This window comes from Sebastes umbrosus, chromosome 14, assembly GCF_015220745.1.
Source record: "Sebastes umbrosus isolate fSebUmb1 chromosome 14, fSebUmb1.pri, whole genome shotgun sequence".
NCBI classification, from domain to species: Eukaryota; Metazoa; Chordata; class Actinopteri; order Perciformes; family Sebastidae; genus Sebastes; species Sebastes umbrosus.
In genome coordinates this window covers 27,862,490-27,881,318 of record NC_051282.1, presented here as the reverse complement: position 1 = coordinate 27,881,318, position 18,829 = coordinate 27,862,490, and the positions used below count along the sequence as shown (strand labels likewise).

The window sequence follows — 18,829 nt, the reverse complement described above, 5'->3', positions numbered from 1 at the left end:
GGTCACAGTTCTAAATCGAGGAAAATCAAGGAAAAGCTAACAGGTGTTGTGTTGAATACTGTTTCCCCCGTTCATATGTTTCCCCCTACCTAAACCTGACTCAACCCTTATCACTAACCACGAGGTTATTCATTTTAAAACACTATTCGACACTATTTAATTTGCTGACGTGCTAAGCAATTTAACGTTATTAGCGTCTTACCTTAGAGCAAACAAAGGAGTTTTTGTTGATCTTCTATGGATTCAGCTGTGAGTGAAGTCTTCAACACTGTTTAACCCATATCCGACATTGCCCGCGTCTTTGGCTTCGGAAAAGCGAAAAAATCCGACACCCGCCTTTAAACTTTGAAGATATCTGTAGACTGTATATAAAGATGGACGACGCGTCTCCACTTCCTCCCACTGTACAGAAGTGAAGCCAAAATATCCCAGATACGGATGCTCCCATCTTGAGATTTTGACGTCATTTGGAGCCAGAGTTTGCGCAGCAGTGATCGGGCGGTGGAGCCGCGGTATCGAGGTCACCCGCCCGAACCAATCGTGAGCTGAGCATGGCCGCAACTCGTCAGCGAGAAAAACTCACAGCTGTCAATCATGACGTCTCACCCCCTTTTTATAGCATCAAATAACTAATTAAAGCCAAACTTATCAGAAAAATTAACACTTGAACATACATCAGCATGATAATAACTACTAATTTGGCCTATGTCCAATCCACTAACATGGAGGAGGCGAGCTTTATAACCTATACTGCAGCCAGCCACCAGGGGGCGATCCAGATGTTTTGGCTCCACTGTTGGGGAGCTGTCATGTCGACAGTTGCTAACGTAGGACTGGACAGTGGCCATTGTAGGGAGGGGCTTTGCAATGAAAGGGAAGCAAAGAGAGAAGAAGAAGAATATGGACCTGCAGATGGCTGTGAAAAATGGTCCATCTACTTTGCAGCTATGGTTGCTTTTATTTATATCTCAGGCAAGATTGCAGCAGCCACAACATGCAAAATACTGCTCTTGTCTGTCCAACAACCAGATCATTAAAAGTTCAAACTTACAAGTCCTTAAATCGAACTACAGTAAAATTAATTTTGCTCAACTCTTGCCCTAAAAACTTCATTCAACAAAACCTGTATTGTCCTTTTGAGAGAGACAATCCCTGCCAAGGTGAAATGCTTCCTGATTTTCTGCAGGCTTGTCTGCGTAACAATAGAGGGGATGTCTGCCGTGATTAGGGCCGCTGGGATGGTCTTCCCGTAACAATAGCAACCCGGAAGACACGAAGAGGCCGTTCCCACCACAGGCTAATTAGAGAGCGCTTACTCAAGTTCACAATTGTGGCGTGGTTGCTGCAAATATGTGCAACCCAGCTGAGCTAAGAGTGATGTAAGAAAGCCTGGTAAAGTGTGTCAGAGTCTGGGACACGCTGACAAACACTTCCAAAGGGCTCACGTTCACTTCAGTGTATGAACTCTGTGCTGCAGGTTAAAATAAGACATCAGCTTCAACATAACCACTTTTACAAGACAAAAAACCTTTTATTTCCTGAATAAAATACACATACCACATCGCCTTTTCCTCTCTCCAGCTCCCGTGATGACTAAAAAGCCATCAGTGGAGGTGTCTGTGTCCTTATGACGGTCAGTATTGGAAGTGTCAGTACTGTATAGCGGCCTGCTGGAAGAGCTTTTAGCAGCTTGTTTCCCGCTCGTGTACTCGTGTGATTGTGGCTTGTAGGTGTGTAGTAATTGTTTTTTCCCCCCTCGGCGTTACTCCTACTCACAGCTCCCAAAGCACGCGGAGACACACACACAAAGCCCAAACACACACTTTGACAGTTCCTGCCTCTTGACAGATGACAGTAGTGGTATGGAAATAGCCCACATTCCTCCTACTGCAAACCGCCCAGTCTGGTTCAACCAGCTCTCTATACACCTCCTCTATAGTCTCATCCTTTCTTTACATCCATTTCTCTTCACTTTGCTCTTCTGCTTCAACTTTTTTTCTCTTCAGACACACACAGAGCTCCATCAGCTTCTCCACATTTCACCTGGAGAACATAGTCATAAAGGTTTATGGATGTCACGACCCCTGCCAACTCTTGTTTTCACACCAGGAGGTGGTCTGAGTACAGTTCGCTTCAAGTCCACGATGCATTTCGCTTTAAAACCTGTGCATTGTGAACACAAAGTGCTCCAGGTTTGCTTTAGAGATGTCACAAGAATAGGCTACTTTGGTACCAAGTTGATGCCAAAATTCTGAAAACGTGACGATAGGCCTACTTGTTTTTCTACAGTAAAACAGGTATTGTAGGTACCGTCGATAGAAAATGTGTTTGGGATGCACTAAACTCACTATCGGCTAGTAGTGTAACGGACCGTAGTTGATCCGCGATCCGTACGGGTCCCCCGCAAATGATAGCAAAATAGTTGACGATAAAACAAATAAATAATTGCATTGATTGCACAGACGGGACATCCTAAAACACCGGCGGCAGCAACTTGACGAAAGCGCTGCACACACAGACGTTTATGGGCTTAATGAATTTATATCATTAGGACCGCACGGAAAGTGCTGCGTCCAAGTAAAAAAATAAAAACTATGTGGGTCTGAGCTCCAGAGAAACTATAGTGTGAACAGAAAGAGGACTGAGGCCCCATCAGAGCTGAAGTTGGTCCACTTTTTGGTCCGTTTAAAATGGACTATATGTGAAAACACCCTTAGTTTATTTATTCATCTGCTCTGTTTTCATGACTCATCATTAACTTCTCATGTTATTTCAGAGCCAGCCACTCCCTCCTGCTGGCAATCACCTCATTCCCTTCACCTGGCTTTTCCTTGTCCCATCTCCTCACCTGCAGCTTGTTCCCTAATCAGCTTCTCAGCACATATACTGTATACCGTCCTAGATCACCAGTCACTTGCCAGATTGTCTAGAGCTTTTGCCATCTAGTTTTCCAGCGTTTCTCTGTCCTGCCTGAATTACCAGTTTTTATTTATCAAAAAAAAAAAATTATTTGTTTGCCTGATTACCTGATTTTAACCTCTGCCTGTTTTACTTTACTGTTGAACTTCCTGCCTCCTTGTCTTCCTTTTGGGTTCCGCTCTGCCAGTTTTGTTAGAAGCCTGACACTGGATATTTATAACGATGATGATGATAATGATGATGATGATGATGATGGCCTGCACTTTACATCCGATCAGCAGCGCTGAGGGTGCAGCAACAACAGCACTCGTATTAAACACAATGCACTCACCTTAAGAGCATCAAGTACAACTTTAATGAGGCTGGAATAGCAACCACTCCGGTCCATAGTGCTTATAGGCTACTGTCCACTTTACTGAGTCCCTTTTACACTACTCTGAGGTCTCATTCCTCACTAGATTTGCTTGTCTTTAATGACTCAGGAACGTCCACTAATACAGTAAATGAAACTACATATGCTGGAGTACAAGTTAGAGATTAAAACAGTCTTATTTGCTCTAACAAAAGGAACACATATCTCATCTTTTATGGCCGTTATCTTCCAAAAAGTTCTTCCTTCACATTAATAAAGACTGACAACATTTGGCTAGTTTCCCATTTGCTTCATGATGCTGGCTTTGATATTATTGATTCCACACATGAATATAAAAGATAGGGTTTAACGTCCTTATGTCATCAGTAAAACAAATGACCAGCCAAACCAAGCAATAGCAATTCACTCCCAAATGGAAATCTTGGGTTCTCTGTTTAAAAGATAGCCAGAGCCTCTTTCCAGATATATCCAAAGAACTGAAAATGCAAAGAGAAAAAAGTCTCTTTCCACCGTGTGTTGGCCTTAAAGAAGTTGCTGAATGTTTTAAAGTCTGCAGCGTCGCTTGTTGTCAGCTCTCATCTAAGAAGAGACATCCACACTTTATGAAAATTAGATTACAGCGAAAAATCAGAGGTTACATCAAACACAACACGGCCGTTTGATTCTTCAAAGCCTCAAACAGCCTATAACACAATCCCTTGATGTAAGACAGTCTCTTCACAGAGCCCACTAGTCACAGTCACTTATTCATGACGGAAAACGCCGTTTGCCAAATTTCACTCTGAAAGAAACGCTTCCTCTTCCCTCTGGATTTGAGAAACAGCTTCCGATTGGTTTACTTGTGGGCCATCATATGTCACGATCCTCTGACAAATTAGTTGAGTGGTTTTGACAGCAGGATCCCTTGTTCTTCATCTTCGCTCAATTACGAGCTTGACTGCGAGTCTTTCAGTGTGATTGGTGGTAAGTCTCGGCCTCGTGTCGGAATCAACCGCATTTTTACGCGGTCTAAAGAGGACTCTGGATTGTATTTCAAGACCGGTCAAGGACAAAACTGTGGGAATAACACTAAATTGTTTTATATATGGCAATAAAAGAGGTGAATGAAGAGGAATCTTCATTTGTTTTCTGTGGGAATGTGGATCTTGTAGGTCACTTTGAGGAGCGCCTATGTGGTTTGCATGTTCCACATTTTACTGTTAAGTGTGTCATGCAGTGTGGGACTCGCCCGTCGTGGTCTTGGTCTGCACTTGGTCTCGGTCTAGGGGGTTTTGACTACAATACTGCCTCACACTTCATTTCCTCTCCAGCAATGTACTGGATTATTCATACTAAATGCATATTATTAGGGGCTGTCAAAGTTAACGTGATAATAACGTGTTAACACAAATTTGTTTCAACGCCACTAATGTTTTTGATGCATTAACGCAATCCATCTTTCGGAGGTTGTAGCAGGCTCAGCCAAGACCTAAGGAATCCATCGGTACCAGCCATGTCACACTAGCTTGTAGAGAAGGAGCCTAAATAACGCTCCAAACTATATGCTAAATTTTGGCGAGGAAAAACTGCCATGGCCATTTTCAAAGGGGTCCCTTGACCTCTGAGTTCCAGGTATGTGAATGTAAATGGGTTCTATGAGTACCTACGAATCTCCCCTTTACAGACATGCCCACTTTATGATAATCACATGCAGTTTGGGGCAAGTCATAGTCAAGTCAGCACACTGACAGCTGTTGTTGCCTGTTGGGCTGCAGTTTGCCATGTTATGATTTGGTCATATTTTTTATGCTAAATGTAGTACCTGTGAGGGTTTCTGGACAATATCTGTCATTGTTTTGTGTTGTTAATTGATTTCCATTAATAAATAATTACATACATTTGTATAAAGCAGCATATTTGTCCACTCCCATGCTGATAAGAGTATTAAATACTTGACAAATCTCCTTTAAAAGGCACATTTTGAACAGATACAAAATTTACAATTAATTTGTGATTAATCGCGATTAACTATGGACAATCATATGATTCAATATTTTATTCGGTTGACAGCCCTAATATTATTCTCTTACACAGTTTTGCAACTGATAAAGTCACAGCCCATCTGTCTGTCTGTCAGCCATCCGTCGACGGCAGAAACTGAGACCTATTCTTATCTCATCACAGTCTACCTCCTGCTCACAGAGCAAAAAAAAAAAAATGGAAAGGAACTGATGGTGATCTTGACAGCCTGCCATTTAACCAATACACAATCTGTAGGTTGACAGCGATAGTGAAGGTATGTTTGAGATTTCTGTTGCTTTGTTTTGTCTCTCAGTCTTGCACATAATGTTCTTTATAACCTCCCAATCTGTCTAGACACAGATTTCCTAATTGACCAGCCGTTACACAACACTACACCTACGAGTGTGGGGCCAAACTAAGCCCTGAAGAATCTCCTGTCACATCTGTTGAGATCGCAGCACTGCTCCCTATTTCTTTAATAATATCTCAACACAAATGTCACCTTTCCCTCCCAGCATGCACGGATGATCACAGGACAGCCTGATCGCTGCACCTTATCCTTCACAACAGTGGTTCCCAAACTATAATCCAATAATATAATATGTACACTGTGTTATTGCTGCTTTTACTTCAGTAAAAGATCTGCTTGCACCACCGGTAGTTTGAGTTGTAGCATCTAATTTAAAAATATATATTGGATAAGTAAACCAGGCTACTCAGCTGTGAGGTTGTATACTCTGTCAGGACATACGAGTCCTCCAGAAACTCTTAGCAGGGCCTCGGTGAGGACCCCTAAAGTCCTGTGACTCACTCAGGAAGTAACTGTAGCGTCTCACCTGCCTACAGTCTGGTACGGAGGACAAACAGACTACAGGCAGCAACACAGGCTGTTTAGATTGGCCTTAAATGTGGGAAAGAGTAGAGCAGAGATACACGACAGACAGAGAGAGAGAGAGAGAGAGAGTAAGAGGACGGCAGAATGATGAAGAGACAATCCAGCTGCCAAATAGGATCCACTTCTGCTTTTGTTATTCCAAGACAGCAGGAAGGAGAGGAGGCGGATGAGGAGGAGGAGAGAGAGTTCATCACAGAATTAAAACCCGAGCCAGGATTTCTTTATTACGCAAAAAACGTGGGCGGTTCAGGTCAGATCATCACTCTTTCCCAGGTTCTGTGTAAAGGGGTTTTCCAGATCACGAGCCTCTGCACACGGGAGCCTTTTTTTCCTTTAGCCTCCTATTTTAAATCTCTCAAGTTGAGTGCCGATTAGAAGTAAACATCGGCTCTGATTCTTGCGTCATCTCCACACAGCAGAGGAGCAGGCTTTTGTTTTCCCCACATAAGTAGATGAAAGTCAGATAAAAAAAAATACATCAGGGATGACCTTGTTGCTGGAGCCTTTGTGGTATTAATAGTCAAATTCATTCAACCCTGTCTGCTAAAAAAAAATACAGCTGTTGCAGGGAAGTGTTCATGGTGGACGGTGGGGGTACAAAGACTGACACCAGACGTCTGGCTACACGCGCTGCATCCCGAAACACTTCAATGATAGTTTCTCTTATACATAGAGTTAATGTTAAAGCATCACGTTCCTCTGGCCACATTACACTATCAAGAAAGAAAGCTGTTCTCAAGGTTAGCTGTAGCGCATGTACTCACTGCATGACAGAAATCCAGCATGACAGAGGTCAGCGGAGAGATTAAATACATGTGTGAAGGAACCTGAGAGCCACTGTAAATCACTCGCCCTCCTCGACACCCCTCAGGCCACTCTATGTGTGTGTTACAGTGGTCATGACCCACTCAACGCCACACCAGGTTATCAATCATACACAATCTTCATCTGCGGGAGCGCTGACACTGATGCATCGTGAGTTATGGGACGAGGAGAGAAAGTGTGTGTGTGTGTGTGTTGGGTGGCAACACCTCAAGTAGTCCAGCCGCTGATGTCCCCAGGAGAAAGACCGGGTTATCGATGCCCTTGTGGACTATTCTGGAGCTCTGACCTGCTATGCCGAGGCCTCACTTTACAGCAACAATAGCTGTCCTATCTCTGAAAACAATTTAACAACTCAAGGGTCAGGGTGAAGGAAAAGAGTCTAAAAATACTGAGAAGAGAGGAGAAGAAAATTCAGCAGACTGTAAATCACTTGACAGTGTCAGGAACAGAAAACACAACGGAGGATATCTCTTTTTTTTCTGCTCTTCTTTTCCGTTCAGGGCTGCCTTTTTGTCATGATTGAATCCTGTTTATATACACTGTGTGTGTGTGTGTGTGTTTGTGTGTATTTCCAGTAGGGAAGTGACAGAGAGCGGCCCGAGCCCCTGACCTATAATCCACTAACTGTCATCCATATCCCTCCCTACTTCATCTCCTCCATTTGTCTATGCATGGAGAGGGCTCACACTAATCCTCTGTGTGCACACCATATAAAGAGATGCACACACTCACAGTCATGCATGCACATATATACACACACACATGCCTCCACAAGTGAAATAGTGGAAGTAGAGAGGTATACACAGCTGGGCTGAGCCTTGCACCACTAACCTACTTTGAGAATCTGAATGCAGCATCCGCCTCCCTATCAGTCTCTCTTTGAATCTGTGCCACCGCTGCACGTCTCCATCTCCATCACCTAAACATACACACATGTACTGTATATACACACTGCACTGACAGGTTGCTCAAGAGCCCCTGTGTCACGTGGTCATCCTGCTGTGCTCTGTGTAGCCCTCCTCGGTGACAAACAGAGCACCGCTGCCAGTCTGAATAGCACCGAGCCGCCGACGACGGGGAAAGGAGAGACTGTATACCTCAGCCTTCTTTACAGCACCGGCGGCGCAGTCACAGCTCATCCTCTCTCCCGATGAAAGGAGAATGAATTTTGCATGATGCAGCAGCATCGTACAGCAAAAAAAGGGTAGTGGGGGTAGCGGATGGAAAACATGCCCATTTTGCAAAAAAAAAAAAGAAAAGTGCTAAAGACTGAGGATGTGCTGTAGTAGTTTACTGACACATTGACCCCCCCTGAGTAAGTCACAGAGTGTTACAAATCCCCTCTTAAAAGCACGGCTGGCGTTGGAGTGGCAGTGCCACGAGCCCCGGGGAGGGTGGACAAGAGGCCTGTAAGAGGCTGGAGGCTGGCCAGATGCACTACGCACACACACACACACACACATACACATACACACACACTGGACTACAGAGCTTAATACAAAGGTGCATTTCCACCAGATCCGGTGACGGAGGGCGTTTCAACACTTTCCATTTCATATGGAAAGCAGGAGAAGCAGTTGCCCAGTGCATGGTGAGTTGGAGTGAGTTGGAGAAGGTCTGTATTTGCATAAAGTTGAAAAATCGCAACTTTATGCAGACAAGCCCGTCCAGCGTGATGCGTCCGGCTAACAAAACTTGGACCAAGCTGTCAAACTTGGGGTGGCTGTGGCTCAGAGTTAGAGCAGGTCACCCACCAATCAGAAGGTAGGTGGTTCGCTCCCCGGCTCCTCCAGTTGTATGTTGAAGTGTCCCTGAGATACTTAACCCCAAATTGCTCCCGAAGGCTGAGCCATCGGTGTGCGAATGAGTATTTAGATTAGATCCTGATGGGCAAAGTTGGCACCTTGCATGGCAGCCTCTGCCATCAGTGTGTGTGAATGCTGACATGTTGTGTAAAGTGCTTTGAGTGGTCGGAAGACTAGAAGAGAGCTATATAAATGCAAGTCCACTTACCATTTACCAAACTATAGGTGATATAGTTCAAAAATGAAACAAGATTCAGCAGTGGCGTTGCTTATTTCCACCTTAAAATGTTTTGAGAAGTAGATTTTTGGTGAATTGTTTTAGACGGAATAACAGAAGGTTTACGAGCAAGTTTACGAAACGCCAAGCAGAGAACCAGGGACACACGGGAGAAATTGGTTGCAATCTGCAACCAGACTACTAGATGCCGCCAAGTCCTACGCGCTGCACCTTTAAAAATCCCAGTTGTATAATGTTACTGTATTCCAACATTAATAGAACAAACTGTTGTGTTTCCAGAGTGTGAATCACTGGATGTACTGGCAGTCAGAGGGGGATACACCTTTTTCCTGCATCTTCAGCAGGTCAAACAATCTTACATAATTGTTCCAAACCTCCCATTTCCTGTCCACTCTGCTCGGCCTTCTCTTCCTTTTCCGACAGACCTGACACACACACACACACACACACACACACACCCACTTTAAAAGGACGCCATGAACTCTCACAAAGGCCCAAGTGGAGCAGGACGTTCTTTGCCTGAAATTCACTTCAGCACATGACTTCAGACTCCTGGGACCTTTTAGCACGCTCTGATTTTTTTTTCCAAAGAGGAGAAAAACGGCTCGATTTGCCTCACGTCTCCCCTCCATGAGCCCCTTGATGGTCTTAACGCGACGAAGACAGATCCCAGTCTGTGACTCTGTTGAGCAGTAGACCTTTACTCTTAGATGAAGAGGAAACTGGATACTTTCTTTTCTGTGTGTACTTTCTTTTCCTCCTCTGCTCCAGACAAAAATTAAGTCTTGCCATCAGCGTCATCGCCACTTATAAAAGTACTTCAAACCCCTTTTTTTAAAGGCAGAGAAAACAGAGTGGAGGTCCAAGAGGATTTGCACGCACGCCTCATGTTCACTGCTTTTATTCATGCAAGTAGATCATGTCCAAATCCAGGAAGTTGACTTCCATATGGATCAGTCTGACCTAACGTCTGTTGAGTCCAACTTAAACCACTAAGAGGATGTCATGGGTAAATGTAATGTGCTATCTGATATACAGGGAGGCCAAACTCAACAAGGGCTCTCTGTGTTCACTGACCTTTTCGCCGAGGATGAAACACACACACAGACTTTAGTCTATACAGTAACGTCGAGACACATGCAGAAGCCAGAAGTCTTTTTTATCTCTCCATCAGCTTCTCAAAGCAGTTACTGAGCCGTGGTGAGCTGGACAGACTGCTAGGGCATGACAGAGTGTGAGACCACAGAGAAAACACACACTCTTTAACACGAGACGAGTCACACATAAACACACGCACAAAAAAAACTGAAATATTAAGCCCTCCCTATCAGAGCCATTAAAGTTGCATTTTAAAGGAATAGTTCAACATTTTGAGAAATAAGTTTATCTGTTGTCTTGCCAAGAGTTAGATGAGAACATCAATATCACTCTCATGCCTGTACGCTAAATATGAAGCTACGGCCAGCAGTCAGTTAGCTTAGCTTTATTCCAAATGGAGCATTTTTTACGATTAAGAAATGTGGGATATGCCGATATTATTCAGGTTTTCGGAGCATTTTTGGACATGTGTACAGCGGATTCAGAATATGCTTCTCATTTGGGGGTTTTTACCAGTTTGCGACACAAGGCCTCTTGTCTGTTTACGGCCAGCTCTGTGCGTTGTACCCAAACCAACTAGCCGACAGTTTGCAGAGATGCATGCCCAAAAGAAAAGCCCACATTTCTAATTTTTTAGATTAGGTTGCAACCTGTCCACACATTGGCAATAAAAAGCAATTAAAAAACATTTATATGAGTAAAAACTTACATACAGCCCCTTTTAAATATTATGAAAGACTTGGATATCTACAGGCAAATGTCACAACGCTGACCTTTACAAGGAGGTGGTTGAAGAAATGAAAGAGGGAGGCTGTCTGCCACAGGTTACGTTAACGAGTATGCACGGCTACATGTAAACGGAAATGTTAGTGTATTATAATATCCATGTTCATTAGCCGTGTAAACAGCTTAGTAGGAATATTGTCTTTTTTGAAATAGGGGCAAAAACACAATATTTTGTCTATGTAAACATAGTCAGTGTCTCAAAATGTTGAACTATTCCTTTAAGCAGTAATTACACGTATTCAACCCCGAAAATGTACCGATGATTGTCTTTTGGTTAGGCAGGTTAGGCTGGTTAAGGAACACCTGTTCCCCCTCAGGTCAGGGAAATGGAGCACACTCACAGGTTGCAGGAGGTATGTAGGCCACGTTTTCATGTTCCTTCAGTAGCCTTGTGTTTAACAAAATAGACTTGTTCTTTGGATATGCTACACGGGCCGCAAATTTAACTTCCAAACCTGTACCTTTTATAAAAAGCTACAACAGCAGACTGCACACTAGGTGACCCATACTGAAACCTTGCCAGTGCCACATGAATCGCCCTCCACTGTAAGTCAACTTGTACAGGAGAGCCTCCAGTGCACCGTCCCTCTGGTGCTCCCTAACATCCTGCGGGGCCCTCAGGTCCTTCACCGTCACGGAGGCTGCATACGGATCCTTAAAGCCTGTCCTGGCCGAGCCTACTCAGGCTTGAAGTAAACATCCACGGCCACAATTCTCTGTAGATACCTGCAGTACAGGTGAACTGGGTGGCCCCATTTATAAGAGTTAAAATATGGACAGCAGGGCAGATTTTCAGTCTGCATACCGCTAAGAGGTGTGTACTATCAAAGCACCATTTGTTCCTACGCTCCATGAAGATTTCAGGACGTTCCTCTTTTAGGCTCCTGACAGCGTGTGGGCTGTGGGGAAAAGACAACAGCTGCAAATCTACTCCAAAGACAAAAAATCTGAATGTAGCAGGAAGCTGCTGGCACTGTCCTGCAGCCCGGCGGATGAATGGCTCGCAAAGCCCAGCTCGTCGTGTGCGCCTCTCCTCGCCTGAGTTGGGCCGCGGTGTGCCATGACCCCACAGACCACACACTGAACTGCCAAGATTAAATGGCTGATGTTCACAGTGTGTAAACAGAGCGGTCTGCAGCCAAACTCGCAAGCCGTCACAAGGGCGTGCTGTGAAGCCAGTGTCTAGCATAAATGCTCTGATTCATACCATATGGACATCACTCACGAAGTCTGCGTTGACGACGTGCATACATGCAGCTCACCAACTAACTAATGTTACACTGAAGCACAGATACTGAAGGTGTACATTTGATGGACAGTCAATGTCAGTCATGCAGAAGCAGAATGTGTTACAGTAAGCTACAATCAGTCAGACAGGATTCACTGTCGCTAAAGCTTTGTGGACTGGCCTTGTTGGCCCATTGTCCATTGAGCGACTGTTGTGGCAGAAGGCATTGTATTGTTGACTGTCATGCGTGTCAGATGGATTACTATGGACCCGTTTTCTCTAAGCCGTGTGCAGTACGGCCGACTGTGGTTGCAGAAAAGTAACTGATATGAGAAAAAATACAACAATAAATACAGGAAAATAAAGAATCAAGCAGGAGAAAGAAAAGAAACAAGATGTCTACAGCCATGCTAGCAGCTCTGAGGCTGCACTTAAACTTAAATGCACAAATATAATTCTGATAAGATAACGTTTAGGAGGTATAATGAGTGGGTAAACACCGGTTCTGAAAAGTAAGCCAATGCTAAAGTGCCTTAAACTTGCATTCTTTCTAACAGCCAGCAGGGGGCGACTCCTCTGGTTGCAAAAAGAAGTCTGATTGTATAGAAGTCTATGAGAAAATGAGCCTACTTCTCACTTGATTTATTACCTCAGTAAACATTGTAAACATGAGTTTATGGTCTCAATCGCTAGTTTCAAGTCTTCTTCAATACAGCATGATGTTCATTTAGTAAATTATGGTCCCATTTAGAGTCAAATAGACCATAAAGCAGGGGATGCTTTAGGGCGGGGCTACCTTGTGATTGACAGGTCACTACCACGTTGTTGGGAGTTGTCCGTGTTTTCGTCTTACAACTTTAACCCTTTCACAGTGTGTTTTCAGTTCATGAAAGTTAATTATAACCTTTTTGGTCGCCTAAAAATGTCTTATTCAGCGTTCGGTTGTACTTAGCTCCACCCTCTCGTGCCACTTCTGGTTGCACGAAACCAAGGTGGTGACGGCCAAACTCGAGGTTTCAAAACGGCAGTCGACAAACCAATAGGTGACGTCCACTTCTTGTATACAGTCTATGGGTATAATACCATTTTCAGTATCTTAGTTAACCGTGCTAGCATTCACCAATTAACACGAGCTGAGGCTGATGGGAATGTCATTAGTTTTGCAGGTCATAAACTTAGATGAAGAGTCTGAGGGTGACCAAAGTTATCACAAGTAATCCTGATTCCATGACAATCCATCCAATAGTTTTTGGCACACTTCAATGAAAACCACAAAAGCAAAACTCATGGTGGCACTAGAGGAAAAGTCAGGGGCTCACCAAAATCATTAGGATTCATCCTCTGGGGACCATGAAAGTCTGAACAAAATTTAATGTCAATCCATCCAGTAGTTGTTGAGATATTTCAGTCTAGAACAAAGTGATGGACCAACCAACCAACATATGCCATCCATAGAGCCATGCCGTTAGCATGGCAAAAAAAATATGATGTAAAGTAATAGTCTTTTTCCAACATTGAGAAGATTTCAAGCAGGTGAAACTGAAAAAAAAAAATGAAGATGATGGAAAAGAAATGACAACTGAACCCCCGTCAGACGTGGTTTGATGGATGGTTATGGATGGGTGAGAGTGAGTTCATTGTGACAGTAAAATAAGGACTTTCATTGAGAGAAACTCCTGTAACACACTGGAGAATTGATTCAGTAAGTAGATCTAGTCCGCCGCCACTCCCCCTCGCTGTCTTTCACTGGCGGCACGCCATACTTCTTTGGCCATTTTCCAACTTTGCCCCCCCACCCCTCTCTTATCCTCTCCACACACACACACATCTCCTGTCTCGCTCTCTCCTTCCCTCTCAGACTTCTCACCATATCGTCGCTACTACTACGACTGCGTCTCGCTTCTCACTCATTGCGGTCACACGTTCTTTCCATCCTCACGCCTTTCTCGCTCCATCTGACACCTCAGTATCTCACTCTGTCCACCTCGCTCCCTCTCTCTCGACTTGTGGCCTGGAAAAATATGTGTGTGTGTCTGTGTGTGTCTCTTTGTGAGGAATGACTGTCAGATATTGAACTTCGTCAACCAGCCTGCCACCTTACACTGAGTAGATCCTCACCAGTGCGGTCGCTCATCTACTTTGTTCTGCTGTGGGCTCGTATGTGGGCGTTAAGTTGTTCTAATAAAAAAGTACCAATTTGTGGACAATGTTCCTCAATGTTCAACAGCAAAACAAAACAACAGGAGCTCTGCAGCTTCTCTTTCCTGCAGCATCCAGGACACTGTTTATTCCAGATGAGAGAGCAGACTGTGCACACAGACACTCTTATAATTCTACGTCATGATCCATCCATCTATCTTCACTGCAAATAGAGCCATGAGGGAAAAAGGAGAAATTTAATTTGCGTGTGTCAGCGTGCAGCCCTGAATATATGCGAGTGTGTGCGTGTGTGTGTGTGTGTGTGTGTGTGTTTCTATGCTCCCGGCTGCTGTCAGCGATCCCTGGTCGGCATCACACGGCACCATATGTCTGTCTGTGGGGCTGCGCTGACGTGTGCCACCGCTGGAGGCCCGGCCAGCCGCACAACAGCACAATGACAGCTTTATGCCCGCATGCCATGCATCGCAATGCTCCAGCAAATAGTCACATCCTGCAGCTCTGCAGGCAGTGAGCATGTGGGACTGAATACCACTGACTTACCGAGGTGAGACAACATGACTGATGGTTTCTCACCTGCAGGATTCAGGTTATGATTACAGGCTTAGCAGAGTTTGCTGAGCCAGGGGCAGGGCCAGAGGGGTGGTGAGGGGTGGCACAGGCCCCCGCTGATTGGCTACCACTACCAGAGTTAGAAGATGATGTGTAGTTGGCTTGTTAGTATCATGGATGGATTACTGAACAGGCTCACCGGCTTCAGGCCCTGGGGCCCCTGCACCAGAACCTCAGTATGAAGTGACAAAGAGATACAAAATGACCACAAGAGACGCAAAACAACCACAAAGAGAAGCAACACGACCACAAAGGCACCCAAAACAATCATAGACAAGCAAAACAACCACAAAGGGACAGATAACAACCACAAAAAGACTCAAAACGACCACAAAGAAAAGCAAACCGACCACAAAGAGATGTAAAATGACCTTTAAGAGATGCAAAACGACCACAAAGAGACATATTACCAGAAAGACGCGGCAAACGACCACAAAGAGATGCAGTACAACCACAAAGAGACACAAAACAACTACAAAGAGATGCAACACGACCACAAAGGCACCCAAAACAATCATAGACAAGCAAAACAACCACAAAGGGACAGATAACAACCACAAAAAGACTCAAAACGACCACAAAGAAAAGCAAACCGACCACAAAGAGATGTAAAATGACCTTTAAGAGATGCAAAACGACCACAAAGAGACATATTACCAGAAAGACGCGGCAAACGACCACAAAGAGATGCAGTACAACCACAAAGAGACACAAAACAACTACAAAGAGATGCAACACGACCACAAAGGCACCCAAAACAATCATAGACAAGCAAAACAACCACAAAGGGACAGATAACAACCACAAAAAGACTCAAAACGACCACAAAGAAAAGCAAAACGACCACAAAGAGAAGCAAAACAACCACAAAGAGACGCAAAACAACCACAAAGAGACGCAACACAATCATAGAGACGCAAAACAACCAAAAAGGGACAAATAACAACCACAAAAAGACTCAAAACGACCACAAAGAGATGGAAAACGACCACAAAGAGACATATTACCAGAAAGACGCGGCAAACGACCACAAAGAGATGCAATACAACCACAAAGAGACACAAAACAACTACAAAGAGATGCAAAACGACCACAAAGATTCAATCTGGGTGTTTTGCTCAGAGACCTTTTACATGTCTGTGTCCCCGGGCCTGTTGTCTCATAATCTGTCCACGGCTTTAGGCTATTAGGAGTTGCAGATAGAAGCTATCTATTGATAAAAGATCATATTAGAATATTTAAAGTTGCCTATTCTGCATACTTTTATTACAATGAAAAAATCAATGCAGCTGTTAGTTATTAGCGCCAATAAGCACCAGAGCTTCACACATTTTCCCAGTCTCAACAGACATTTCACCTCAGAAGTTTCCAAAGCTGAACCCCTGTGCTGCTGAACTATGTGCAGTGGATGCAGTCTGCAGGTTGCAGTGACGCATCTGTGCCAACAACACTTTTAGTCATGATGATGAGTCAATAAATGAATCCGTGTCTCGTGGCTACATGCTCGGTTGACAGTGAGAGGACCTGTTGGTCCAGAGTGACACCAGCCCACAGCTGACAAAGCCTTAGATAAACACGAGTCTACCGGCCACAGCTCACAACATGACACTGATGCATCGATAGCCATCACTGCTGATCCATCTCAAGCCTCATAATAACCTTGTTGAGTCTTAATCATCACTCTGAAATTAGGTCAATCTTTTCTAGCACATTAAGGCATGAAATACAACATGAGTGTATGAGGGGGATTTCTGCTCATTTAGGCAACGTCAGTAATCTACAGAAAATGCTGATTTGTGGAAAGATGTTTGACTGTGGACACATTAATGTTGCTGCATGTGTCTGGCATAAAAACTCTATTCAAAAACTCTATTATCATTATTGTTATTATTATTATTATTAGCAGGCTACAGATACACATGTCTCCTGGCTGTTAGTGCTGTAAACAGCTACACTGTAAACAATTGTTGTTGATTTACAGCAGGATTTCAACAGTATTAACCTGTTATTGCTCAAAACAGTGCTTTACTGTTAATACAAAAGAAAACCTGTTAAATTACGCTCATAGGCCGTTTTTTAACTGAACTATAATGCATTCTTAAAAAAACAGCACTTTTCTGCTTATCAACTGTCTAAAGTATCATCAGTAACAGTTTCATGCAGTATTGTTTTAATTCTGGGACCTGATCTGCTCATGTGAGGCTTGTACATTGTACATGATTGTAAAATCAGTGAATTAGCTTTATTGTTCTTCACTCACATGTTGTTCTGGTTTGCATTCTGTGCTTGTAGCCAGATAGAAACATACATTTTTGGGAAAAGTGTCAACAAGTCTATTATAACCTTTTTCCTAACAAGTGCCTTTAATTGTATTTAGTGTGACTATTCCTATGTCTGTAACCTGCTAAGTCTATTCATCTAGGCAACAAATAATGTTGTATGTAAAAATACAACCTAAATAGTGCATTAAAACAAAATCAGTAAGATAATGTAAAAGAAAGGTGGAAAACAGCTATATAATATATCTAACAGTAAATTAACTGTAAAATACTGTGAAGTTAATAAAGTTCAAACTGTATTTTTATTAACAGTACAAAGCTGTAAATTTCAGCGACAGTATAATAATGTTAATTTTACAGTAACATAAAGAGCAACCCTGCTGCCAGTTCTTTACTGTTATTTTACTGGGAAATTCTTAACAGTGTATGTATGAAGATTGAGATTCCCATCAAATCTCTGACCACCTTCAAACTGAGCAGAAGTCTAGTCAGCCAGAATAACTGAAAACACCTGTGTGGGTGTTCAGAGACTTTAACTTTGGTTAAACTAAGAAAGTCAAAGAGCCAAATGATAGTATTTTATTTCCTATTTAGATTTATTCAAGTTTATTTGCAAAAACAGAGAAAAAAAATGTTTTAAACCAACACCAGTTTGATTGATATTCCATGGATAGTACAAAAAAAAGGTAATTTTACAGGTCTGCAAATGTCATGGTAATTAGGTGACAATTAGCAAGTAACCTATTTGAAATTTCTTTGTAATTACTGCCAAATTACCCCAATATTTACCTCAAAATTTATCAAAAATTACTGTTATTTTTACTGGGAAATTCTTAACATTGGTCTGAATTGCATTGAATGAATCATACCTTGGTTGTCCTCGTCCATGTTTGCAGCCTAAAATGAAAAATCCCCCAAAAACTTCCGTTGCACGAAAAAAAAAAAAAGGTGGCTCTATTATTATATACACAGCAAATAGGCGTCCTAATTTGCAGGATGCATTTGGTACACAGGTTGTCTCACTGGCAGCGTCTTTCTCTGAGGAGATGTTGTGTCCATTTACGCAGCACAGACGCAGAACAGACGTGTGTGTCTGTTAGCGGCAGCGGTGTCTTTTAGCTCACTGTGGTCGAGCGTGTTATCGCAATCCCTCCAAATAACGCCTTCACTCCACTAGTATCTGGAGAGTAGTTGACACAGCTGCGTAAAGTCATCCAACAACACCACTGGCGTAATGCTGCAAGTGCGCCTTCAAAATAAAAGCACTTCACTGGGTTTTATCAAGCTTTTTCTTTTATTTTGGAGCTGGAAACAGGAAGTTTTTGTGGTGTTATATGTGTGTCTTGACAGTAGTTGTTAATCCCATCCCAGCTCGAGCTGCGCGTCAGCATTCATCACCGATCAGAGCCCACGTGACTCCAGGCAATAGTGAGATTATACTCAACATGTAATGATGTTATTGATTATAGGACGTGGTTTGATTATGCTGTGACATTTTGGTTATATATATCCCTGAAGAATTCATGGCAATTACCTTAACATGTGGGCTACTGGAGTAGATTAGAAGATTTTTTTAATTTTTATTAGATTATACTCAACATATAATGATGTTA

At 43.2% G+C, this 18,829-nt stretch overlaps 1 protein-coding gene across 2 annotated transcripts in view; it reads right to left on the bottom strand.

Annotated features, from left to right (window-relative positions):
- cyth3b (cytohesin 3b) overlaps positions 1-18,391 on the bottom strand; it is a 51,008-nt gene extending 32,617 nt beyond the window's left edge. For both annotated transcript variants that reach the window (XR_005209783.1, XM_037791421.1), the window contains exon 1: positions 18,086-18,391. Coding sequence is in view for 1 of the 2 variants with exons in the window: in XM_037791421.1 (XP_037647349.1) it covers positions 18,086-18,104 (19 nt within the window). In the remaining variant the exon portion in view is untranslated. The remainder of the gene's footprint in view (positions 1-18,085) is intronic.
- Positions 18,392-18,829: the final 438 nt, after the last annotated feature.